Source organism: Somniosus microcephalus, chromosome 11 (genome assembly GCF_052327205.1).
Source record: "Somniosus microcephalus isolate GS21.2 chromosome 11, FLI_Smic_1.0, whole genome shotgun sequence".
Taxonomy (NCBI): Eukaryota; Metazoa; Chordata; class Chondrichthyes; order Squaliformes; family Somniosidae; genus Somniosus; species Somniosus microcephalus.
The window spans coordinates 41,167,211-41,194,736 of record NC_140997.1 but is presented as its reverse complement, the minus strand read 5'-3'; the positions used below and the strand labels follow the sequence as shown (position 1 = coordinate 41,194,736).

The window sequence follows — 27,526 nt, the reverse complement described above, 5'->3', positions numbered from 1 at the left end:
GATGCACTTTAAGAATTTTACACCCTCTGTGCCTTTCACACTCTGACTATCCCAGTTAATATTGGGGAAGTTGAAATCCCCCATTATTATTACCCTATTATTTGCACATTTCTCTGAGATTTGCCTACATATCTGTTCCTCTATCTCCCCCTGACTGTTTGGAGGCCTATAGTACACTCCCAGCAAAGTGCTTGCCCCCTTTTTGTTTTTAAGCTCCACCCATATGGCCTCATTAGAGGAACCTGCTAATATGTCATCCCTCCTTACTGCAGTAATTGACTCCTTAATTAATATTGCGACACCCCCTCCTCTTATACCTCCCCCTCTGTCTCGCCTGAAGATTCTGTACCCCGGAATATTGAGCTGCCAGCCTTGCCCCTCCCTCATCCATGTCTCTGTGATAGCAACAATATCATACTCCCATGTGTTTATCAACACCTTCAGTTCATCCACCTTATTTGCAAGACTCCTTGCATTAAAATAGGTGCCATCCAGCCTTGCCGTTGTATATTTGCCCTGTCTACCATGCTGACTTGTTTTTTTCTCTATAATTGGCAGCACATCACCCCCTATTTCAGCTCCCCTCTGTATTCCATCCCCCTGTCAAGTTAGTTTAAACCCCCCCCAACAGTGCTAGCAAACCCCCCCGCAAGGATATTTGTCCCGCTCTGGTTCAGGTGCAACCCGTCCGACTTGTACAAGTCCCACCTTTCCCAGAAGCAGGCCCAATGATCCAGGAAACTAAAACCCTCCCTCCTGCACCAACTCTTTAGCCACGCATTCATCTGTTCTATCCTCCTATTCCTATACTCACTAGCACGTGGCACTGGGAGTAATCCAGAGATTACAACCTTTGAGGTCCTGTTCTTTAATTTGCTACCTAGCTCCCTAAATTCTTGATGCAGGACCTCATCCCCCTTCCTACCTATGTCGTTGGTCCCAATGTGGACCACGACCTCTGCCTGCTCACCCTCCCCCTTAAGAATGCCCTGTAGCCACTCAGTGACATCCATGACCCTGGCCCCAGGGAGGCAACAAACCATCCTGGAGTCACGTTTGCGGCCACAGAAACGCCTATCTGTTCCCCTTACGATAGAATCCCCTACCACTATTGCTCTCCCACTCTTTTTCCTCCCTGGTGCCAGGAAGCTGGCTGCTGCTGCCTTCCCCTGGTGAGTCATCCCCCTCAACAGTATCCAACTTGGTATACCTGTTTGAAAGGGGGATGTCCGCAGGGGGCCCCTGCACTTCCTGCCTGCCTCTGTTGCTCCGCCTGATGGTCACCCAAGTTCTTTCTGCCTGTGCAGCCCTACCCTGCGGCATGAACAACTCGCTAAACGTGCTATCCACGACCCTCTCAGCATCGCGCATGCTCCAAAACTCATCCACCCGCAGCTCGAGCGCCGCAATGCGGTCTACAAGCAGCTGCAGCTGGATGCATTTCCCGCACACATGGTCGCCAGGGACACTGGCAGCGTCCCTGACTTCCCACATGGAGCAAGAGGAGCAGAACACGGGTCTGAGCTCTCCTGCCATGACTTACTCCTTTAATTAATTAAAAAAATTATTCAATGCCCCAGTTACAGGTATACTCTAGGGCACTTTATTTACCAACTGTCCCCACTACAACACAGAGACCCTAGAAATTTAACACCACAGAATTCAAGCTTGTAATGAAAAGAGAGAAATACTCACCAACCAATCACTTACCTGCTCACTGGTGACGTCACACCCCGATTACTTTTTACCTCTCTCCTTCCCTCCGAGTTCAGAGACTGGAGACTGGTACGCCTTACCTGGTCTCTGGGGCTGACCTTCAATCACCACAACCATCTTCCTTTGTGCTAGGTATGACTCCAGCCAGTGGAGCATTTTCCCCCTGATTCCCATTGACTTCAGTTTTACTAGTGCTCCTTGATGCCACACTCGGTCAAATGCTGCCTTGATTTCAAGGGCAGTCACTCTCACCTCACCTCTGGAATTCAGCTCCTTTGTCCATGTTTGGACCAAGGCTGTAATGAGGTCGGGAGCCAAGTGGTCTTGGCGGAACCCAAACTGGGCACCAGTGAGCTGGTTATTGGTGAGTAAGTGCCACTTGATAGCACTGTCGATGACACCTTCAATCACTTTGCTGATGATTGAGAGTAGACTGATGGGGAGGTAACTGGCCGGATTGGATTTGTCCTGCTTTTTGTGGACAGAACATACCTGGGCAGTTTTCCACATTGTCGGATAGATGCCAGTGTTGTAGCTGTACTGGAACAGTTTGGCTAGAGGCACGGTTAGTTCTGGAGCACAAGTCTTCAGCACGACAGCCGGGATGTTGTCGGGGCCCATAGCCTTTGTTGTATCCAGTGCGCTCAGCCGTTTCTTGATATCACATGCAATGAATCGAATTGGCTGAAGACTGGCTTCTGTGATGGTGGGGTCCTCAGGAGGAGGCCAATATGGATCATCCACTCGGCACTATTGGCTGAAGATGGTTGCAAACACTTCAGCCTTGTCTTTTGTACTCACGTACTGGGCTCCACCATCATTGAGGATGGTGATATTCATGGAGCCTCCTCCTCCCATTAGTTGTTTAATGGTCCACCACCATTCACGACTGGATGTGGCAGGACCCGTCTTGAAACACCAAGACCAAGGAGTCTAACACGTGCACGAGTCAAAGGGTGTCACGAAACCACAGGGCGTAATGAAAGTCACGCCTGGATTGGAACCTCAAACAACGTATTGTCTGCTTTTTAAAACTTAACTAAAAACCTTAAATGCAGAAAATCTAAGCAGAAGTAAATTTCACTAAGCCTACCATTATCTACCTGGTCAAAGCCTTTTTCTCATTTTCAATATTTACCCTGATGGATTTTTATTCCATTGACACTTTGATCTTTGCATATCATTAGATAGGCCAATTGCACCCCACTTCTTTTTGTTGATGGTATGCAGGCAATTCTGGCAAGGCCTCATGTTTATTGCCCATCCCTAGCTGCCCTGAGAAGATGATGGTGGGCCTTCTCCATGAACCACTGCAGTCCTTGTGATGGTGTTCCAGCAATAATGTTAGGTAGGGAATTTGATCTGCATGACAAAAACTTTCGTCTCTTCAATATTTTCCATATGTTTGTCCCCAAAGATGATGACATACACTTGCACTGTTTATCCTGTCTGTCTACGCGTAGCTTAGTCTTGCAGTCTCTAGAATTTGTTACCTGCTGATTCAGACCTGTTACTTTCAACAAGGGTGAAAGCGCAAGTCTATACCAGAGCCTGATAAAAAATGCAAAGTGGAGTCACCGAAGCAGGATAGCTTTTCCCTGGAAAAAGTAAACAGTTTTGATGATGTGCCTGTTTTGGGGGGGGGCGGGCTGGAGGGGCAGATGGCAGTACCACATCTGGTCCTGTCTTGTCTTGTCTAGTGGTAGTTGATCTGCTTCTGGATGACCTCTTGTGTTTTATTCCCTGTTGCCCAGTATGGTAGGATTAAAGGTCAATTCACACTACACTTCCGCTTTTACACCAATACTAAATTTGCAGAGTGTGAATGCACCATCAGACTAGGAGCATATTGTCCTAAAGCATTGATACTTTAAAAAAAATGAATTATCTACCATACGTTCTCGAGAGTCTGATGTGGTTTATATCAGTCTGAAGGCTTGTATTGCATGATTCTCTGGTGATTGTATATATCAAAGTTCCCAATGTCATGATCACTAGATAGAAAGATTTTGAAATAATTTTGTTTTTCTCATCATTGCAAGAGACTTACTGGACTATTTCCTGCTCGTGTAATAATATTTGGATCAGAAATTGAGGGGGAGAAATTGGGTGCCTTTGCGCCTCTCGTTAGTGCCCCCGGAGGACGCTAACAGGGCGCAAATGGCTTTCCGACCAGGCACGGCGCTGACATCGACTCCCGCCATATTCGGCGGGAGTTTTGCGGCGGCGCTACGGTGTTGCACCCCAATCTCCTTCGCCCGGAGATCATGACGTCATCGCCATGTGTAGCGCCCCAGACCCAAAATTGAATTCCGCCCCTGCAGCAGCGCTGGTCTGCAACACCGACAGCTGCAGGAGGCCTGCATCGGGTGGCCGGCCACTTCAGGGACGATGATTAAAGGCAAGGTGGCCGAGGTAAGTAAAAAAAAACTTACCTTTCCTGTTGGTGTTTTTTTCGTGGGTTCCTGCCCGCGATCGATCAACCTGTCTCTCTGCTTGAGTGCCGGGCTAATCGCGCTGGATCGCGGCAGCCTTGGTGGTCCAGATAGGTACTTTTTATATTGTAGAGCCTGCAGCGATGGCCTTTCCCTTTAAGGGAGGGAACGAGCCTTTGAATGCGGCAGCGCTGCACCGCCTAGTGTACAGCGTTGTTGAAGTCTCCACCCTGATATTCGGGGTTAGCGCTCCAAGAAGGAAGTGGAGCGCTTGATTTAGCGCTCCACCTCCCTCTCGGGGCACTAAAACTGAATTTTGCGGTCAAGTTTGCGCCCAGGTGATGTTAGCGCCTCTAAATAGTCGATACCAAATTTTTCTCCCTGAGGATTTTAATCTGTCATCTAATTACAGTGTGGAAGACATGTCTGTATTCATCATCAGGCCTGCTTTTTGGTGGATGCCATATAACACCTTATCTCATTGTGCTGAAAGCAACAAAACCATATTAGGCCTCAGGTTTACAGAATAACCAGATTGGGGGGAATGTTAGCTCCTCCCACACGGCAGAGACCTGGCACGGGGGTCTGTTAAAATGGAGTGGGAGACTTACCCGCTGGCCTCCTGCCCAATCCCGCCAACAGCAACTTTCAATTGCAGGCAACAAGGACAGACGCCCAAAACCAGCAGGGGGGGGGGTCCTCCTTTAAATATGCAAATTAGGTCCCAGTAACATCATCAAGACCCGACTGGTATTTTAACACTGGCTTGCAGCTTTCCCAACAGGCTGAAGCTGGAGGGAGGATAATTAGCAGAAGAAAAGGTCCCTCCAGGCAAGTTTATTTCTTTCCTTCAGGCTCCATAAGGGAAGTGTAGGCCTGCCCTTCCCAGTCACCTCCCCCTTCCCAAACCGCTGACTGTGCTAGAATACCCATCTCCCCGTCCCCACACTTACCTTGGGCTCAGCCAGCGGCCTCTGAGGCACCCAATTTTAATGTCCAGACAGCAGGCTTCCTGGCCATTTTGGTTGGGAAGTCAGCCAGTGGTATGTTAATGAGGCCTGGCTGTTAAAATCGGCTGAACCTCCCGCTGCCAGATGGGCCAGGTGCTCACTAAGCTAGTTTCCCATCCAAGAGTTAACATTCCCTCTATCCTGTCTCCCCTCCAACCAAAAATAAAGATGTGTTGATAGCTCCCTTATGGATATAATAAAGCAATCAGTAGATTAATTACACATTTTCTTCCTGAGTCACTTAATACTATTAATATTTAGTATTTAGAAGACCCCTGAGTCTTAAAGACTTAAAAATCCAAGATTTTCATGTAAACCATACAAAATAGTTTCCTGTGATAAACCGTATCAGACTCTCGAGTGTTGACATTTTTTTAAAGTGTCAACACTTTAGGACAGTATGCTCCTAGTCTAATTCCAAGTGATAGATTTATACTTAAAATGTAAATTGTTCCTTTGTTTAATGTCCAATACGGTACACAATTACCTTTTATCATATTTGCTGTTTGTCCTTGAGTGAAATTTCAATCTCTTTTGGTAATGGAGAAAAATATTTTGGAATCTTTTCCCAGAGAAAGATTTATTTAATCTTGTGCTGTCTGTCCAGTGGTGAGAGCTGTTAAAAATGATCCTAATTTAAAATCAGCACAAATAATTTGGGGAAAGCGCAGGAAAATGAAATTAAAATATATAGCTCCATTTGAAGTGCTTGCACTGGCACAGGCCAGAGGGGCCGAATGGCCTGCTGTGATGTAATTTCTTTGGTTCTGCGATTTTACATCATATGTCAAACAGCTGTAATTCTTCTTTAAGGACATGGAATCATAGAATCTTACAGCACAGAAAGAAGCCATTCGGCCCATTGTGCTAGTGCCGGCTCTTTGAACGAGCTATCCAATTAGTCCCACAACCTCGCTATTTCCCCATAGCCCTGCAATGTTTGAATGACACCCTCGATGAGTTTCTGTGCATTGATTCTATGACTTCTCCGCATTCTATAAAAGATCTTTTTGTTTTTGCCTTTCAGGTGGGAAACCTTGGTTTATTGTTCATGCTTTTGTTTTTTATCTATGCGGCTCTTGGAGTTGAGCTCTTCGGAAAGCTGGGTGAGACTTTAATTGACTAATCTCGTCGTTCTAGCCAGTGAAGAGCAATAATTAGTATTTGCAACTTAGCGTGCTTTATTTCAAGGTATAAATAGATGAACGTGCAGCCATTTATTTTAATGAAACTGTCCGATGGGTACTGTTAAAATAAAACATTCTTCATTTCAAATGTAAGATGTGAAAATTCATCACATTTATTTTCTTCCTTTTAAAACATCTCCGGTTAGCAGGAAACAGCGGAAATTCAAATAAAAGAGAATTATCAGTAATTTAAGGCATTTTGTGTAGTCTTCAATAATGGCATTGGACTATTTTGATTTTCAGTTTGTAATGATGAAAATCCATGTGAAGGCTTGAGTCGACATGCAACATTTGAGAATTTCGGGATGGCATTTCTTACTTTATTCCGAGTTTCTACTGGTGATAACTGGAATGGCATAATGAAGGTATGGAATTACTTACACTGAACTGTTAAGTTCAAGTATTGGTAATACACCAGGAACCTATTAATTAGAATGTCCTGCTGGAAATTAAATGACCTCATTTATCAGTATTTATATTCAAGTCACTTTGCTTTGTTCATCAATAATTATCAATATCTACCTACAATCTTTAGAATTATATTCAATATAATATTCTGAGATAATGTTTTTGAATTTTAATGCTATGGGTGATTGTTGATAATTGGATTTATTTCTGTTTGAGTTGCTATATTTGAGATGGTTGCAATGTTGTAGCTTCTTGGCGCTACACAATAAAGGTGGGTTTGATCCAGATTTCCCTTTCAGTGACTACCTGATCTCCGCCGAGCTGTCTAGGAGAGGCACAGAATAGGGCTGGCATGCATCCCTGCAGAAGGGAAGAAGAAGAAACTGAAGGGCAACTAAGATGGTTGTCAGGGACCTTCCCTGCATTTGGATACAGAGCAGCACTGGCAAAAAAATGCAGTCGGGAACAGATCACCAGGTCTCAGCCTTGGAGTGCTGTACGAACCTAAAGGGAGAGATTTTTTTTTAATGAAGAACTCACTGCTTTTTTAACTTTTTGTTAGGGAGTCTCAAGACTCTCTTGGATAGGGGTATAATGCTTACAGCATCTCCACCCAAACATGAGTGAGCTTGTTTGATCAGATTAATAAATTGGAGTCATACTTTAATGCTGCATTAACCTTATCCAATGGACTTCTTGTCAATTTCACATGCTGATGGAATAATCGATGATTTTTCTGATGGGCCTGCTATAAAGTCTAACTACAGGTTGGTTATGCTTGTATTTGTGACAGGAATGATAGTTCAAAGAGAGAGTGACACAACAGTGGGAATCCTACTAAACAGCTGGGCGGAAATTCAAAGAAACTAATCACATTCCACAGGTTGACTGTGACCTTTCCCAGGTGTTTAATCTACAAAGGAACGACAACAGCTACAGGGAGTAAGAGGCTGATATTTTACCACCACACAGCTGAAAAAAACCAATTCTAGCTTGCATGTTTTTCACCTTATTTTTCAGTTCACTATTCTGCTAAAATTCATACCCTTGCCTTAAAAACTAGGAGATTTTAATCACGCCCTTCTTGATGCCATCACACAGTTATCTCAAGCTACAGGCTTTAGCTGAGCTTTGAATTGGTAGGGTTTAAACTGTGTCATGTGGTCATTTGAACTAATAATCTTCTTTCAAAATAATGAACCCTGCATGTGCAGTGTGGCCACAGGATGTGAAATGACCTTCACATGAGATGAGGCTTTCCTTTTTTGAAATGTTAAAGGTCTCAGTACAATTATTATAATTGTGGTTGAACCAGACACACAAACCACAAGGGTTTACAAACGCTCAACTCAATGCCTGAAGGAGATTTTAAAAACAGTAATCAGAATTCCCAGTGGAGTCATCTAGTAGAAGTAAATGTCTAGTTAGGTTATAAAAGAGGGACCATGTGCAGAGCAATACTGATTAAATATAGAAATATAGATTGTTGAGAATAACCAGTATGTGCCAAATTTACTGTGTGGGTTCTGGTGGGATCATAGATTACAGTAATGAAGAGTGATTTGCTTATAACCTGAACACCAAGATTACTTTCAAGTCTTGTACTGTCCACAGTCTCATTTCTTAAGGTAGCATTGCAACAAAGTTTAAACCTTGCTGGAGACAGTAAAATGATTACATTAACTGAACAGATTATCTTGATGTCATCAATGTAGAATAATATAGCCTCATGATTCACAGGTGAGCATAATAAGGGCATTATTTTGCACTTCTAAAGCAAAAGTATGAGGGCATTAATAGCCTTACACGTCTTATATATTAATCTATTTTTATCACCCATCCTACATAAACTGCAACTCATTCAAAATTCCGCACCCACATCCTATCCCACGCGAACTCTTGTTCCCCGTCACTCCTGTCCTCCCTGTCCCTCAGTACACTGTATTCAAAGTCCTTGTCCTTATTTACAAACCCTCCAAGACCTGACTCTTCCCCACCTTTAGAACCTCCTTCAGTCCAATGTGCTAATACGCACTCTCTGCTCTTCCAACTCTGGCTTCTCTCTGCTCTGCTTTCAGTGGCAAAGCCTTCAATGATCTTGACCCCAACCTCTTGCTAAATCCCCCGCCTTTATGCCCCTCTTCCCTGCTTCAAAAGCCTCATCAAAGCCAACCTCTTTCACCATGACTTCACTCACCTTCCTGAATTCTACCACCACTGCTCACTGCCATTTTCACCACTATGAATACCTTGGGAGGCCTTACTATGTTGAAGGTAGTATATAAATACAAGCTGTTGTTACTAAAAGGTGATTTTATGCTCTTCTGTATTTTCACAGGATACATTGCGAGAATGTGGCAGTGAGGATAAGCACTGCCTCACCTACCTCCCCTTCTTCTCTCCTGTGTACTTTGTCACTTTTGTTCTAATCGCTCAGTTTGTACTGGTCAATGTTGTGGTCGCTGTTCTAATGAAACACTTGGAGGAGAGTAACAAGGAAGCCAAAGAGGATGCAGAACTTGATGCAGAAATAGAGCTGGAAATGTTACGAGCCCAGGAAGCATCAACCAGCAGCATCGGGCAAACCCCTATCCTTGACAGCAGAGCTACAGGAGCTGGCCAGGAGTCAATAAGACTTGAATCACCAGTACATGTAAAACAATTCGCAGTGAGTGTGATTTAGCCTAAATATTTTATTCAGAGACAAAGATCACTAGCAGGCTTGTTGCTCAAATTCTTGCAGTATCATTGAAATGTATTCAAAAGTACCACTGCAAAAGAAGTGCTGTTTTCATATTAATTAGACACTTGGGGCTGGATTGTCATTCACTTTCGGGGTTGTAGTCCCGCCTCCATCGAGTTGTAGCCAACCCACGCGATTTTGACTTGATTGACCTTGTTGAGCCCACCCAGCGGGCTCAGCAGGCCAATTAAAGGCCACCCGGCAACAGGTGACATCACAGATTGACATTTCATCTGTCAAGACCTTTTGACAGATGAAATATCAGCGTTTGACAGCTGTTTGAAGCTGTCAAACACTGACAATCTGTACTCCAAGTTAATTCCTTCCTCTCAGGATGATTTAGAGATCTCTCCGGAACGGAAAGCTGAATGCTGCAATTTTTGACAGATCGCGGCCATTCTGCTTTCTGTGCCGGTGAGATGAAGGAAGGAAGACTGTAAAGGTAAGTAAAACTTCTTTAAACACTTTAAACACACCAAACACACTTACCTCTGCACTCATGCACCCATCACTCACCTGAACACCGGACATCTCGACCCCTCCAAGCCCTTCATCCCGACAGCCCGCCTCGCTAACTTGACGTGGTTTGGAGCCGTTGGGAATCCCACACTTCAAGAATGAAAATAGGGATTAGGCTAAAAACGGCTTGTTAATTACCTGTTAACAGGCAGTTAATTGGCACTAATCCCCTTCCCGCCTCGGGGAGGCGGGTCCCAGTGCAGGTCGGGTACCCGCCTCCTTTGAAACTGGCATGGAGGCGGGTTGGGGGCAGGATGGGTTCGTGCCCCCCGATTTCAGGATTTTAACCCCCCACACGCCTCCAATCCCGCCTCCACGGCCCAATGAAAATCCTGCCCTTGGTGTGCAAGTCCTTCTTATTGTGTCAAAAAAGAAAGACTTGCATTTATATAGCGCCTTTCATGATCTCAGGAAGTCCCAAAACACTTTACAGCTAATGAAGTACTTTTTGAAATTTAGTCACTGTTGTAATGTAGGAAATGCGGTAGTCATTTTGCACACAGCAATGTAATAATGACCAGATAATCTGTTTTAGTGATGTTGTTTGAGGGATAAATATTGGCTAAGACACCAGGGAGAACTCCCCCGGTCTTCTTCAAAATAGTGCCATGGGATCTTTTACATCCACCTGAGAGAGCAGAGAGGGCCTCGGTTTAATGTCGCATCTGAAGGATGGCACCCCCGGCAGTGCAGCACTCCCTCAGCACTGCACTGGAGTGTCAGCCTAGAATTTTGTGCTCAAGTCTCTGGAGTGGGATTTGAACCCACAACCTTCTGATTCAGAGGTGTGGGTGCTACCACTGAGCCAAAGCTGACGCCTGCATAATATAAAATAAATATATATTAAGACAAAACCATATATATTTTTCAGAATGCCCCAGCCTTTCTCAAACAAAATCATTATATTTCCTTAGTAGGATGAGTATGTATATGAACCAGAAACTCAAATTAGGAACCAGGTCAAATCTGAGCTTTACTTTTTGCACCAATAAATTCCAGGCTGTATTAAAACAGTGGAATTAGCTCTCTTGCACTGGAACATCGGTGCTCATCCAAGTTTTCAGCCCAGCATTACTTTCAATAAGGAAATTGTGGCGGTACCACTGGTTGTCCCTTACATTGAGATACATAATTCCCTTTAACTTACCTTACTGTATGTTTAACTTACCTTTTGGGGCCGTTGCCCTTTTAACTTACCTGTTGGGGCCATTGCCCCTTTAAGACGTGCCCTAGCGTGCTGACGTCACGTCATGTACGACGTGACGTGTGTGCGGCGGCTGCCGGCCCGACTCGGCCTTCCAGGACAGCCGCTGGCACAGCCCGGCCTAGCGTCTTTGGCCGCAACGACCGGCCGACGGGAGCGACGCAATCTTCCGCTCCCACAGCAAGCACCGGCACAGCCCGGCCTCGCGACCTCGGCCTCAACGGCCAGCCTCTATGCCGGGGAGATGCACTGACGTCACGACGCGATCACGTGACGCCCAAAGCGCGGGAACACACAGCAGAGCGTGATGACGTCATCACGCTCCCCACAGGACTGCGAACTCAGTCCTCGTGGAGTCCCCGCTGGGACAAGACCTATTCCACGGTGCTCCTACAGTCAGCCATCTTACCTGCTATCTTACCTGCTGTAATTAGCCTGTTCCTGTAAATAAACAACTTGTTTATAGTTCGTCGAAGTCAAACTCTCTTATTTAGTGGCGAACTACACGAACCGCTACAAAATAGTGATTTTCAGAGTTCATCTCTGGCTGTCTGTTGGATGAGCCTAGGCTGTTTCAGATTATACTTGATCAGTGTGCAGATTGGAAATTTCATGTTGATTTATGTCTCTTGCTTTATGTCAATGGTTTTGTATCAGTATGATCTCAGCTAATCAAAATACAGATGGCTATGTCACCTCACATTTCTGGCATCACATTTTGCCATCAGCCACTCCCAGGGGAAGAATTATGTTTCTTGAGAATATGGTGTTGTGACATCATTAATAGCAATTGACTTCATTCACCATAAAGTAACTTTCATTACCCTCTCAAATAATATCAGACAACAAGCACTCCAAAAATGCAATAACGTTTTTCAAATACTATTTTTATTTTAAAATAACAAATGCCAAAAAAAACCTCTTAATTTCCAAAAAATAAAATTGAAATGTAAAAAAAAGAACTTTCTGATGATTTGCTGAATTGGATGTGAGTCACTTCATCAATCTATTGATGGGATTGTTTTACTTCATGTCACAGTTTGCTCACCCCTCCAATTTGTCCTCCCTCCTCTCCTGTAGGCGCTGAGGATAAAGTAAAAGAGCATCAGGCGTGTAGTGTAATTCGCCCAGTGCCATGACAAGTGATTAAGTGATAAAGGTAAACAGTTGTCCCGGGTACCTGTTGCTTTGGGTGCGTCACTTTGATTCTGGCCAACTTCCCAGACCTCTGCTTGCTGGTTTGTACAAACCTTCCTCCCAATATCGGGGAAGGTCCCAAACAGAATTACAAAGTCACAAACATAGCTTTGTAATAACTACACGTGTGCAACCCTTTTTAAAATTTATTTCTTTTAAATTTCATTCATGGGATGTGGGTGTCGCTGGCAAGGTCAGCATTTATTGCCCATCCCTAATTGCCCTTGAGAAGGTGGTGGTGAGTTGCCTTCTTGAATTGCTGCAGTCGTGAGATGAAGGTACTCCCACAGTGCTGTTAAAGAGGGAGTTCCAGGATTTTGACCAAGTGATGATGAAGGAATGGCGATATATTTCCAAGTCAGGATGATGTGTGACTTGGAGGGGAACTTGGAAGTGGTGGTGTTCCCATGCGCCTGCTGCCCTTGTCCTTCTTGGTAGTAGAGGTCATGGGTTTGGGAGATGCTGTCGAAGAAGCCTTGGCGAAATGCTGCAGTGCATCTTGTAGATGGTACACACTGTAGCCACGGTACTCCGGTGGTGGAGGGAGTGAATGTTTAAGGTGGTGGATGGGGTGCCAATCAAGCGGGCTGCTTTGTCCTGGAGGGTGTCGAGCTTCTTGAGTGTTGTTGGAGCTGCGCTCATCCAGGAAAGAGGCAAATATTCCATCACTCTCATGACCTGTGTCCTGTAGATGGTGGAAAGGCTTTGGGGAGTCAGGAGGTGAGACACTCACCGCAGAACACCCAGCCTCTGACCTGCTCTTATAGCCACAGTATTTATGTGGGTGGTCCAGTTAAATTTCTGGTCAATGGTGACCCCCAAGATGTTGAATGTCAAGGGCAGGTGGCTAGACTCTCTTTTGTTGGTAGATGGTCATTGCCTGGCACTTGTGTGGCACGAATATTACTTGCTACTTATCAGCCCAAGCCTGAATGTCATCCAGGTCTTGCTGGCATGCGACCACGGACTGCTTCATTACCTGAGAAGTTACGAGTGGAACTGAACACTGTTCAGTCATCAGCGAACATCCCCACTTCTGACCTTACGACCTTATGATGGAAGGAAGGTGATTGATGAAGCAGCTGAAGATGGTTGGGCCTAGGACACTTCTCTGAGGAACTCCTGCAGCGATGTCCTGGGGCTGAGATGATTGGTCTCCAACAACCACAACCATCTTCCTTTGTGCGAGGTATGACTCCAGCCAGTGGAGGGTTTTCTCCGATTCCTATTGACTTCAATTATACTAGGGCACCTTGATGCCAGACTCAGTCAAATGCTGCCTTGACATCAAGGGCAGTCACTCTTACCTCACCTCCAAAATTCAGCTCTTTTGTCCATGTTTGGACCAAGGCTATAATGAGGTCTGGAGCCAAGTGGTCCTGGGGGAATCCAAACTGAGCACTGGTAAGCAGGTTATTGGTGCGTAAGTGCCGCTTAATAGCACTATTGATGACATCTTCCATCACTTTGCTGGTGATTGGGAGTAGGCTGATGGAGTGGGAATTGGCCGGATTGGATTTGTCCTGCTTTTTTTGTCAGGACATACCTGGGCAACTATCCACTTTGTCAGGTAGATGCCAGTGTTGTAGCTGTACTGGAACAGCTTGGCTAGAGGCGCGGCTAGTTTTGGAGCACAAGTCTTCACTACTACAGCCTGGATGTTGTCGGGACCCCATAGTTTTTGCTGTATCCAGTGCGCTTACCCTTTTCTTGGTATCACGTGGAGTGAATCGAATTGACTGAAGACTGGATTCTGTGATGGTGGGGACCTCAGGAGGAGGTCGAGATGGATCATCCACTTGACACTTCTGGCTAAAGGTGGTTGCAAATGCTTAGCCTCGTCTTTTGCACTCGTGCTGGGCTCCGCCATCATTGAGGATGGGGATGTTCATGGAGCTCCCTCCTCACGTTAGTTGTTTAATTGTCCACCACCATTCACGGCTGGATGTGGCAAGACTGCAGAGCTTTGATCTGATCCGTTGGTTGTGGGATCACTTAGCTCTATCTATAGCATGCTGCTTCCACTGTTTAGCATGCATGTAGTCCTGTCTTGCAGCTTCCCCAGGTTGGCACCTCATTTTTAGGAACGCCTCGTGCTGCTTCTGGCATGCTCTTCTACACTCCTCATTGAACCAGGATTGGTCCCCTGGCTTGATGGCAATGGTGGAGTGAGGCATATGCTGGGCCATGAGGTTATAGATTCTGATGGCCTGTCCACAATTCTGCTGCTGCTGCTGCTGTTGATGGCCCACAATGCCTCACGGATGCCTGGTTTTGAGCTGCTGTATCTGTTCTGAATCTATCCCATTTAACATGATGGTAGTGCCACACAATATGATGGAGGGTATCCTCATTGTGAAGACAGGACTTCGTCTCTACAAGGATTGTGCGGTGGTCACTCCTACCAATACTGTCATGGACAGATGCATCTGCGACAGGTAGATTGGTGAGGACGAGGTCAAGTAGGTTTTTCCCTCGTGTTGGTTCTTTCACCATCTGCCGCAGGTAGAGTCTGGCAGTTATGTCCTTCAGGACTCGGTCAGCTCTTATTCCTGTACACTTGTTGCTGAAGTCATCCTGCATTGTAAGTAGAGTAGATGCAGCACCAAAGAAATTAGCTTAATTACTGGACCACTTCCAGTTCCATAAACGGGGCATTAGATATATTGAAATATGACAGTTATAAGTTATGAATTTATTTTGCATTTCTATTTGAAGTCACAATACCTAAGGACTGTGTAATTGTATTTATAATCATTTTTATAATGAAACACGAGAGTAGTTCACACCTACTCCACATACTGTATATTACAATTTATTTAACTTTTAAATCCACATCCCCATTGTCCTCACCACCACACATCTTTCTGGGCAAGAAATTCTAGATCATAGGTTTCTACCAAAACATCTGAGAGGCAGAGGCAATGTCAAGTGAAGCACACAATACCTCCCAGTTTTTTTTCTATTTTAGAGACGAAATGTCTTGTCACCAATGCAGCATTCAATCTAACATACCAATTGAAGATTAGCAAAGCCTCATCCAACTAAAATTAAGCTTTAATGCAAAAAAGTAAGTGAGCAAGCTGGAAATATTTAGTTCCAATGTTCATGAAATATTTTATCGCTGACTAAACTAATTCATATTACAGTCTAGAAAGATGACTTTTCCATTTTATGCATTCTATTGTCCTGAGCTTAAGTCTTGCATGGTAAATGTGCTTGTGTCTGCACCAGACCATGCACCATTGCTTTACTTAAATAGGCTTCTAAATCTGTTTAACATTACTGTCATGCTGTTTCTTGTTTCAATAGCAGTTTCTAAGACCTTTTTGCCTACAAGTGGTTTAGTAATTTGCAAGAATTTGCAGTAGTCTGAAATGTAATGTATGCTGCAGTTCACTTCTAATAAGGTTCTTTGAAAAAGCAATTTTGATTTACAGATTTCACATTACGAAGTGCTGAATGGTTCAGTGAGCAGAGTATTGATGATTGCCCCGTGTAGACTTTGATGTTGTCACGTATGTCCGTATAAAGCCATACAGTCACATTACTGATAGTCAACCCAAATATACACAGTGGGGGAGGTACTGTGATTGGTCACATGCCTTTGGGATTTTACTAGAGAGGTAAAATCAACCAGAGTTCCTCATACTGATTACTGTGCAGTGATCCCTGCTGAGTAGTGAGAGAATGAACATCTGCCTCGGATAGCATTAGGCTAGGCTTAGGTGCTTTCTCATGGCTAAATACCTCGACAAGACTCACTGGGCCGAAATTTGCCGCGCTCACTGCTGACCTCGAAGGAAGCTGCCCACAAAGATCTAGCGATCTCTGTAGCGTGACTTTCAGCTCTCCCGACCTTAATTTGAATCTGACGCCAAATCAAGCGAATCTGCTGCATCCAGGAACAGTGATGTCATCAAGCAGGCTGAGCAGCCAATCACATTGAAGAATTCTCACAAACAGCAGACCAGAAAGTAATATGCATAGATTCTAATTTACTTTTTATAAATTCTACAGAGAGCGAAATAAAGATTGGGACATACAAATAGGATTAAGGTAGAAGCCGAAATATCATAAATAAACTTTTTGTAAATTATTATTTTAAAAACCATGTACAGTAATTCTTATTCATAGTAATAGAAAAATTTGACATTCCACAAATATAAAATTAGCTTTTCAGGGGCAGAACGGTTGGTCAGCCGCTAAAAACCCAGTTACTCTTCTTTCAACAAGGCTTAACTTTCGGGGATGGTGGGGTGTTTAACAGCGATATTCAAGCATAATAGGGGATGCTTTCGTCCGTCAGTGTGATTTGAATGATTGTCGGTTCTGGGGAGTTCCACAGCGCAACCTGTGCTAGAACAGGGAATTACTGACCGCAACTTATGGATTTCTGCGTTTATTTGCACATGCGCTAAATCCTGAAGTTGCTGTCAGTTTCAGAGGGGTAATGATGGCGAACGCTGACAGTTTCACCATCATTACCACTGCAAAATCTGGGCCACTGACTTAGATCATTTGTTATCATCAAGTTATCAGTGATCAGGACATTAAACATTAGCAACACACTATCCCGTCTTACTTTGGAGAGAGCATCACAGTTCAGATGATCAGTACTTTTTTATTTTAGTTAAGGGTCTTTCTGTTAAACAAGTCATTAAATAGATCAAAGATTTGAAAATTACCCATTTTTATTTGCAATTTGCAGAAATCTTGATTTAAGTATAGCATTTTTGTGCCTATCAAGACTAAATTATAATAATCGCTCTAAAGATATTTAATTGTAAATCTATGTATTCAATGTTGCAAAAGCCTAAAATTTAAATATCATACAAATTTAAATATAATAGATTTATAATAACAGTCATTTGTGACTTACATCAGGCTCCCTGATAATATTTTGCTTGCGCTTCTACACAAGTCACATCATCAGGTTCTCGAACTGATAAAAAAATCTGCGGGAAGGAGCAACTTAGGCACTGAATCGTGCAGTAACTATTTCATGGCAGAAGAGTAGTAGATTAAATGGAAATGGTTAAAAATATATATGGCTGCATTTAAGCCCATGACAAACCCCTAGTTAATAGTGCATTTTATTAGATATTAATATTTCTGGTTAAAATATTAGAACAGAACATTTATATTCTCTTTACACATTATTTAAAATAGTTTTATTAAAATGTAGATCAGAAATAACAAACCTGATAATGCAAATAACTTTTTTTTTGATAAAGGAAAAATTGACTTTCGACAATGTGTCTCTAATCATCCAAGACTCATTAGAAGGTGAACTTCTCACGACGGATACCATTTCAGGTTCATCCAGCCACCAATACGCCATGTCATCCATTCACAAATCCACCAACAGGAAGCAGGAGGTTAAGGCTGTTTTACTGTGTTATTAAATGTTGTGTTGTGTTGTGTATTGTTGCATTGATTTACTTACCGAAACCCTTCATCTATCTCTGTCGATATCCACCCTGTCATGGCCAATATGCTGTTTTGAAAATCTCTGTTGCCTTTTGTTGCAGATATTTTAAATAATACATGTATACTTTGATTGGTAATTATGTCTGGCACTGTAAAGTGTGTCTGTGCTATTTAATATGCAACATTTAAATCTGGTAAGAGGATAAAGTTTTGTAAGCAGCTCTTCTGGATTTATCTTTAATAACCGCTTGTTATATAATTGCGTAAGTACAATTAATTCCCCAAAACTTAGCTCTTAGTCCATAGTAATGCCAACTGCAAGAAAATAAATTCCAGCAATTGTTGGTGAAATATGGAGATAGTGTTTGCAATCCCAGATGTCTATTGTGATACTGGGATTTGGGAAGCCAATGGAAAAGAAAATGAGATGCGGTGTAAAGCAGGCTACTGATTTGCTATGAGCCTGTTTTCACTACTGGCGTAGAAACATAGAAACATAGAAGATAGGAGCAGGAGTAGGCCATTCGGCCCTTCGAGCCTGCTCCGCCATTCAATGCGATCATGGCTGATCATCCAAATTCAGTACCCTGTCCCTGCCTTCTCCCCATATCCCTTGATCCCTTTAGCCTTAAGAAATATATCCAACTCCTTCTTGAATATATTTAATGAACTGGCCTCCACCGCCCTCTGTGGCAGAGAATTCCACAGGTTCACCACTCTCTGGGTGAAGAAATTCCTCCTCATTTCAGTCCTAAATGGCTTACCCCTTATCCTTAGGCTATGACCCCTGGTTCTGGACTCCCCGGCCATCAGAAACACCCCTCCTGCATCTAGTCTGTCCAGGCCTGACAGAATTTTATAGGTTTCGATGAGATCCCCTTTCAATCTTCTAAACTCCAGTGAGTATAAGCCCAATCGACACAATTGTCGAACGATTTCACCCCCAGAGGGTCGAAATGATGCGTAAATACCGCAGTGAGAGTCGTTTTTTCAAGCCTTGATAATGCTAGTATTATGCAACAACAAATGTAGACCGAGTCAGTGAGAGAAGATTGTAGAGCTATGCATTTCGAATAGAATCACCCAGTGTCACGCTTAGACTCCTATGTGGCTTTAATGACTGGAGTATTTTGATATTTATAAGTTAAAAAAGTGAAGGCAGATTTTTCTGTTATTATCCTTAGTTATATTGGGTCATCTTGACACAGCGCATAGAGGAAAATCGGGTGGGCTCCATTACTGGCATGTCAACCTCTCCACCCAATTTTTCTCTGTGATCCACTGTGTCCAGGTGCAGTAAGAGGAAAATCTGCCCTGTAATCTTTGTAAGGACTTGGTGGCACAATGGGTTGGAATGCTGCTGTTTAATTTTGTGGACCTAGATTAGGAATCCTGCCCAGAATAATGGGATCAAACGCTCCTTTCTCTGACAATTATCAAAAGTTCTTAAGTATGATCTGTTTAGGATGTATCATCTAAGTTCACAGTGGCTGTCAGTCTACAACAGTGTCTGCATTCCCATCTTAGTTGGGCTGGAGAAAGAAACATCAGGGTGGTTCTCTTCTGTGATTGGGTTTACGGCATATTTGGAAGAATTTCCCACTCCATAGATCCAATATAAATCTTGGCAGTAAGCCTGTTACCCAAGTTAGTGCTAGATTATGATAGGCTCATTCTTTACTTCCTGAAACCTGCCATTCTGTTCTCACATGCACAGCACATGAATATACTGATATTTACATCGGCAGTGCCCAATGCAAGGCACTTCTCTAGTGTCTTAACAAAAGAAAAACCTCACCTTGTGCTAAAATACGCACCATACATCACGTTGGGCTCTGCATCTTGTGGTTTTATCAATGACGCTATAAAGATCCAGAAGCTGACTAGTCTCCATGTGCACCAATGAACCCATGTGTAAGTGATTTGACAAGTTTAATGGTACTGAACCGGTATTTAGTGGATTTCTCTTTTTCTGCTCATGGCTGCAGCAGAATGATGTGTAGAATGTCTTGACTGTTAGTGACTGAAGCATAATGATTAATTAACTGCTCCTAAAGACTCCCGTGTAATTAAGAAAGTCAGGAAGCTCCCTATCTTAGCTCTGTAAGTGTCCTATGCAATTCTCTGCATTTTATTAGCAGTCAGTTCCAGATGTATTGAAGGTAATGGTTCGTTACTGACTTATTGCTCTGTGTGGGTATGAATACACCAATCCTACATACTGCCAGTATAATATTACACAACATGAATGATTTACAGTCCTCTCTGGTTATTTTTAAACAGGAAGATCCTCGATACAGCAAAACAGTAGGAGAGAATCAAACGGAAAATTTGCTCACTGTTCGGAAAGTTTCTGTGTCTCGAATGCATTCCTTACCAAACGACAGCTACATGTTTCACCCTGTTAGATCAGCCCAAGCTCATTTTCCGCTGCATGAAGTGGTTCCCTCTCAGGGTTTGCCGCCGACAGGTATTTATTTAAAATAAAGAATTAGGGAAAGCTTTCAATCAATAAACAGAAAATGATTCAGTGCTTTTCTTAATTGACAGGAAATTCAGTCATGTGAGTCAGACTGAAGTGCACGGCCTAGAAAATCAGTGAGGGTCACACCAGGACTATGCCTGCTGCAGAACTCCACCATTGGTCCTGCCATAGTTTGCGGGAGCAGGAGGGAAACCCTCCAGAAGCAGGTCCTCGGTGGTTTGAGGGTGCATCTGTTGGGTCTCCCTCCCACCCCCTCAAAACATTGCCGTTAGCTGGCCAGGCATTGGGGAAAGAGAAGGCTTTCTGTATTCCCACATCCTCCCCAGAGGAGGAACTTGGCTTCCCCCATGACCTTGTGACTGGGAGCCTCTTTAAAATGCTAAAAATAAGTCTTTTCCATCTCCAGCCCCCAATCTTCACAGGTTCAGGCCTTTACTCCAGCTTAGACACTCCCAGGTGGGCCCTATTTCTGGCGCTATTGACCAGGTTTGCCTGTTGAGAGCAGGCGCGTCTGCACCAGTGGTACGCTTGAACCCAACTGAGGGCCCAGGACCTGAAACTCCTGATTTAGGGAATCCCAGCCCCTGGCCTCGCTATTCCTTGCATCGATGGGCTTATCGGGGATGGACAAAGACTCTATGCCCACAAGGCCATACAGGAATCTCACACTTAAGGCTGGGACCCAGCGTATCCGGTGGACTCCCACCAGGCTTATGGCAGGAGTGACTCACAATTTCTAGACCCAAGTGTTTAGCGCTTGTGTTTCTCACCAACTAGCCTGAGTAAAACCTCGAGATGCCAACTGCAACACTTGCTATCAAGGTTTCTGGAGTCTGTCTTGACTCTGTCCTGTACCTGTTACTTTTGGAAGCAAAGGCTGACAGAGTAACTCGATATTGTCTCTCTTAAATGGGCTAAATATATACAATCACAAAATACAGATTCCAGTCATAATCAGTAAGTTATAGCTTCTCTGAAGGGGGAGGAATTGCGGGAAAAACTAAAAGAATCTCTTTTATTTGAAAAATTTCTTTTTTGAGTTTTTTTATTTAGGGTTTTTTTTTCCCTCTGGATTTTTTATTTAGGGTCTGTGACTTCAGTCCAGTCCCAGCCTGTTGAAGTCTCTACACGTCTTGGAGTTCCCACTGAGGTAATTCATCATAACTTTGCTTCGACCAGCCACATCACCCTCCCCAAAATCCCTCCTCCACAGAGATCACCGCGATCACCCAGTATAAACAGGCTGCTACATAGACAGGTATTGATGGATCTTGTTTTAAAACATTCACATTTTGCATCAAAGCATGTTGGCTCACCTTGGAACAGAAATCGATGGCATTTGCTTCTAATTTGTGCTCATTGACTGTTATGCAAATGGAATGATAGCGAATTGGCGGCTCATTTAATACAGTGCCCGATTTTCTTTTCCATTTGGTAAAAGAGGCATCAAACAAGTGGCTTAATGCACCTGAGCACTTTAATGTTTATACCAATATGGCGGGTGGCGCACTTCCGGCTCAGAATGTGCTCACGCACACCGCCTGCCATATTGGACATTTGGTGCCCGTTTTACATCTGTAAAATGGGTGCAGCATCATCGAACTTCTAGGCCTATGTCTCAAGATTTGTTTAATGACGTGCGGTACTTGAACTGTTGTTAATGAGTTCAGTGTCCATGGTTAGGGAGGGGGGCAGGGGGGTGGGGGAAGGAATTGGTCAGAATTACCACTCTTGAACACTATGATCTCAGCTGGAAGTTTGCTTGTGTGATGAGAACAGGTGACTTACTGCAGGGTTGCTGGCACCCATGGATCCAAGGTTGCTCAGTGGAAGCACTCTTGCCTCTGAGTTAGAAGGTAGTGGCCCGGATTTTGTGGTAAAAATGATAGTGAGGCTATCATTGCTCACCATTATTAAAGTGTAAATCAGACAGCAACTTCTGGCGACCGCACATGCACAGTTACACAGAGAAAATCAGGAAGTTGCTGTCCGAGTTGCTCTGCTATTCCAGAAGCTTCACTATACCGGTATGTCGCACAAAGACTCAGCATTGAAACACATGGAATAGCATGAAGTTGCTGTACTTGCGTGATACATACACACTAAACTCACCAGAAAAAGTTAGGGCTTGTCCGTCCTGGGGTAAGTACATTTTTAACAGCATAATAAGTCTTAATTACTGCCAAACAACCTCTCTGGCACTGAAAATTTACTTTTATAAGCGTGGAGTCTCATTCCTTCAGATTTTAATTATTGTTGGGAGATTTAAAAAAATTAAATAAAACTTTTTTTAAACTTTTTCTTTCTCTTTTATCTCTCTGTTAATTCCACCTTTCCCTCTCTTTCTTTATTTCACTTTCTGTACATGATTTGGTATGATATTCTAACTGACACTTCCTGGTTCAGACTCTGTGTGCCTCAGTAAGGATTCTTCAGTCTGATTGGTTAAGGAGATACACAGTTGCTTGCCCTAGTCACATGGGTCCCAGATCTCCCGTAGAGGGCGCCATGCTGAAATGGCTTTCAAATCACAGCAAGTTCCAGCGCAAAACCTCACAGAAAGTCTGTGGGCAAGTGTAAGTGTAATGAACGGCTGGCGTTGTTCGTTCACCGCTGACCGCAAAATCCAGGCCCATTGAGTTCACACTCAATTCAAGGGACTCATTTAGGCTGACACTTCAGTGCGATGATGAGGGGAGTGCTGCACTGTCTTCTGGATGAGACATTAAACTGAAGCCCTGTATAGCTGTTCAGGTGGATGTAAAAGGTTTCATGCTAATATTTGAAGAAGAGCAGGAGAGTTCTCCTGGTGTCCTGGACAACATTTATTCCTCTATCAACACCAAAAATTACAGATTAACTGGCCATTATCTCATTGCCTCATTAGCCTACATAAGAATGACTATGCTTCAAAAAAGTGTGGGTATGGTAGTGTAGTAGTTGTGTTAATGGATTAGTACTTCAGAGTCCTGGACTGAACACAAGTTAAAATCCCATCATGGCAGATTGAGAATTTTGAATTCAGTTAAAAAAAATATGGAAATAACAAAAAAATTATGTTACTAAAAGTGACCATGAAGCTGTTGATTGTCTTAAAAACCCAACTGGTTCACTAACGTCCTTTTAGGGAAGGGAACCTGCTGTCCTTATCCATTCTGACCTATATGTGACCCCAGTCCCACACCAGCATGGTCGACTCTTAATTGCCCTGTGAAGTGACCTAGCAAGCCATTCAGTTGTATCAAACCGTATTTGGGCAACTAGGGATGGGCAATAAATGCCAGCTTTATCAGCGACACCCACATCCCGAGAATGATTTTTTAAATTATTAATTAGCCATAAAGCAATTTGGGATGTCCTGAGGACATGGAAGGCACTACATGAAATGCATTTTTTTCTTTCTAAACCATGGCAGGTTTTCGTGCCTTTAGGAAAGGAAGTGAAAAATTGGTGAATCATAGAAATTTATGGCACAGAAGGAGGCCATTCGAGGGGAAGGAGGGGGGAGAGTCTGTAAAATCAAGAATGCAAGGCAAAAGAGACTCATTTGTTTAGATTCATGCTGTGCACAAAATATTTATGGTAAAACATTTTCAGTGTGAATTTGCTCTGATGTTTTGTGATTGCTTATGTTCCAGGAGTCTGTCAGAAATGACTCTGTGGATGGTATGAATATTGAGTTTAAAAACAGCCTGAAGATTCAGTCCAACGACAATCTGCACCCAAAAGTTTCACCTCATTGCATCTTGGTTCCACCATTAATACATCCCACACCATTGTCTCCAAAGGTCACCCCTCAGCCTTCGCCCCGGTTGGATCAACGCAGCAAGCAATCGAGTGTCCACACGCACAAGCAGGTCTACAGCCAACGCAGCATTCCAAGCCGCTCGTCCAGTCACAGCAGTGGCAGCAACAGCCTGGCGAGCTCCTTTTTCAACTCGGTGGACCCAGTTGACGAAGAAGTGCGGCACATCAACAACTCGGTGAGAAACTGGAGGAGACAGTCCGAAGCAAGAAGTCTGTCGTTCTCACCTTTCCTCTCTCCCAGTCCATCGGTTGTGGCTTTAAAGAACTCTAACAGCACAACAGGTTTGGCTGGAGTTGGCAGGGAGAAAGACTTGAAGAAGTTCTACAGTGTTGATGCACAGGGATTATTGACGAAGCCTTCTTGGGCAGACGACCCAAGGAGACATTCAATTGAAATATGCCCATCAATTGACGATGAAGACACAAGCTTACAGTTTGAAGGTTCGTTTTCTAATGAGGAAAAGCGAGAGCCTTCTGTCCATGTTCAGTCAGATTCTGAATATATTCTTACCGCTCGAAGAAAGAAAAAAATGAGTCCACCTTGCATTTCAATAGAGCCTCCCATAGAGTGCGAAGGTGGACCAGCTTCTCGCACTGCAGCGTCTGGAGCCAGGATGCATTTACGCAAGCGCACACTATCCTTTGAGTCTATGGCCCATAGAGATTCTTTAGAACTCGTAGACTTGCAGCCTGGGGATCAGACCTCAAAAACAGACCAACGAATTCCTCCAGCTTGTCGAAGCAAGCATCTTACCATCCCAGACTTTTCATTCGACCACTCAGATGTGAGTTCATTAAGCAGTTTATCGGACCTGTTTTCTGACAGCAATCACTCAATTCCTTCTTCTAGTGTCTCTGCGGATTCCAGGTTAGAATTACTGACCTCAGAACTGAAGAAAATAGACCATTTAAAAAAGTCGAGCGAAAGCCCTGACAGTAATAGGCCTGAAAACAGTAAAGAGATACCCAACGTCACCAGAAGCCCTCTTAGAAAGCGGGAACTTATCCGCGTGGCTAGCACACGAGAAGACACAGATGAACTTGTGGTATAGCTGGACTGGATAAACTTGCTGGGGAAAGAATGACTTAATTCATGCCAGTCAACAACTGTAAAACAGAGACTATTACTCTGTCTAATGGTACCTGTTGTTTGATCCCTTGTCATTGCTTCAAGGAGTTTGTAAAGGGATGCAAAAAAAATGGGATATGCAAACATTTTTTGAATGGAACTTGATTAGCTTCCCATAGCTCAATCACATTGATTTGAGTCTGATTTATGTGTACTGGCACTTTATTGTGCAAAGCTACAGTATGCAGAAGTGCAGAAAAGATGAGAACTGTATAGCACTAATGTTTGCAATGTATATACAAATAATATGTATTAGTGAGAAATAATTTAATTATGTCTTCATAATGCACATATTTTTATATAGAACTGTAATGTTTTGCACACTTAAAATTAAATTCCAAGTTGAGTGATGTTTTCTGGTGTTTGATGGGAATGTATATAATTTAGATTTTTTGTTTGTTTTCCTTTTCTGCTTGCTCATACTAGCCGTATATTCTGAATGTTTACTTTTTTAACATAAAACTCCTTTACTGAGAACCAAATTACTACTGGATTGTAGTCAGTGCAATAATAGACTAATTCAATGTTCAGTTTTTTTTAAGAAAAAGAGTCACGTTTTCAACCAGGTTAAATTGCAATAAATTAAAGAACCAATAGAGAATAATAAGGCATACTAATATTAGGAACGTGTCGAACAAAAAAATTAATGAAGTTAAAATCAAACGGCAAATTATTTATTCAATTGCATTTTATTTACAGTTTGTAAGTTATTGATGGTATTTGTAAAGTTACATGCATTTCCTGGTCAATGGTGTTAAATGTAGCCTTTGAAAGCAAACCTGTTTATGTTTACTATATTGCATCCATTATGCAAGGAACAGCTGCAACTTCATTCTTAAATGCCTGTTTCTGTGCTTACCTTTTTTTTAGATTTTGGCTAATCTGTTTCACATAAAAATTGTTTTTAAGTGTACAATAAACCAGCGCTTCTTGTCTTAATAAAAAATATCCTGCATTTTCACTGTACATTGTGGGTAATATTCTTGTTTGAATAGCAATAATAATAGATGATTGTCAGAGAAGGAAAACTATTTTCACAGGTAATGCATTTTTTTCTATTATGCACTGTCTAAACAGAATTTCTTTCCTGATTCAGAAGAATACCAAGTCTGGAGAAACAATTTCGACATTCAGGTGGCGTTCTGAAAGTTAGGATAAGATCAAGGCCTAGAAATTGCGGTCGGAGCTGACCTCCAGAGGACGCCTCCGACCCGCAAAACAATTCCGAAAGTACCTCCTGGTGCCCAGGCTGTGAAGAGTTGCGGTCTCAGGCCACCCAGCAGACAGCAGCGTAAAGGCCCAGGGATGCAGGTGGTTCGGAAGCATCCCTGGGATCACATGGATCCGGTCCTCCAATGACAAAGGAGGATTCCATTGCAATCAATTATGAAGGGAATCGCCTAATGGTATGCAATTGACTCCCCAAATAATTATATAATGTACAGAATTCTAATCATTATAAATGTACCGAATTACAATTTTATTCATAAGTTTCTTCATTGCACCAACCGCGATAAAATAACATTTTTTGATAAATAATTTTAAACATCTTAACTCATTTAAAGTGTATGTGCATAATTTTGGATTTTTAAATGTTTTATTTAAGCCTTCTATATACCCTTACACTGATGAAAGCTGCATAAATAATTTTAAACATCTTAACTCATTTAAAGTGTATGTGCATAATTTTGGATTTTTAAATGTTTTATTTAAGCCTTCTATATACCCTTATGCTGTTTACCAGCCGTAAGAGTTGCGTGGGCAATTGCTGGGCAGTTGTTGGGCAAATAGCTCAACTCTGCGCCAGCAATACTCATTTTTCAGGCGGTTCAGATGATCTGTCAAGGCGTACCTTTCAAATGGATTACGACGGCGTACTCTGAGAGGTTTAGTATTTGTTTGAAGCCTTTAGGAAATGATTGGAACAGTACTCATAACATTGGGATTATATTTTAGGAAGCTTATCCAAAATAGAACCGAGAAAAATGGTTACGAGAGTCCGAGACAACTCGATTGAAGACTGCTGGCCCTAATTTTGGATGGTTTTAGTTGCTAATGAATAGTTCCTGTTTTATTTGAGCACCAATATTTAGTCGTATTTCTTAGTGAAAATTGCACTATCCGTATTGTACCATCTGAGGGCTTTGAGATACAAAGTTTATACAGTGTTTTCAAAGTCCTTAATAATTGTTGGGACTGTTTTGCACTTAAAACCAGTTGACCTCCTGTCTCTGGAACCCATATCATAAGTGT

The 27,526-nt window shown here is 43.0% G+C and overlaps 1 protein-coding gene across 1 annotated transcript in view; it reads left to right on the top strand.

Annotated features, from left to right (window-relative positions):
* The window catches only part of cacna1ha (calcium channel, voltage-dependent, T type, alpha 1H subunit a), a 362,311-nt gene extending 336,077 nt beyond the window's left edge, over window positions 1-26,234 (top strand). Inside the window, exons 28-34 of the mRNA XM_086000548.1 lie at window positions 6,189-6,267; window positions 6,592-6,713; window positions 9,095-9,424; window positions 17,657-17,800; window positions 20,136-20,322; window positions 21,423-21,595; window positions 23,976-26,234. Coding sequence (XP_085856674.1) covers window positions 6,189-6,267; window positions 6,592-6,713; window positions 9,095-9,424; window positions 17,657-17,800; window positions 20,136-20,322; window positions 21,423-21,595; window positions 23,976-25,196 — 2,256 coding nt within the window. The 3' untranslated portion in view covers window positions 25,197-26,234. The remainder of the gene's footprint in view (window positions 1-6,188; window positions 6,268-6,591; window positions 6,714-9,094; window positions 9,425-17,656; window positions 17,801-20,135; window positions 20,323-21,422; window positions 21,596-23,975) is intronic.
* The last annotated feature ends 1,292 nt before the right edge of the window (window positions 26,235-27,526 follow it).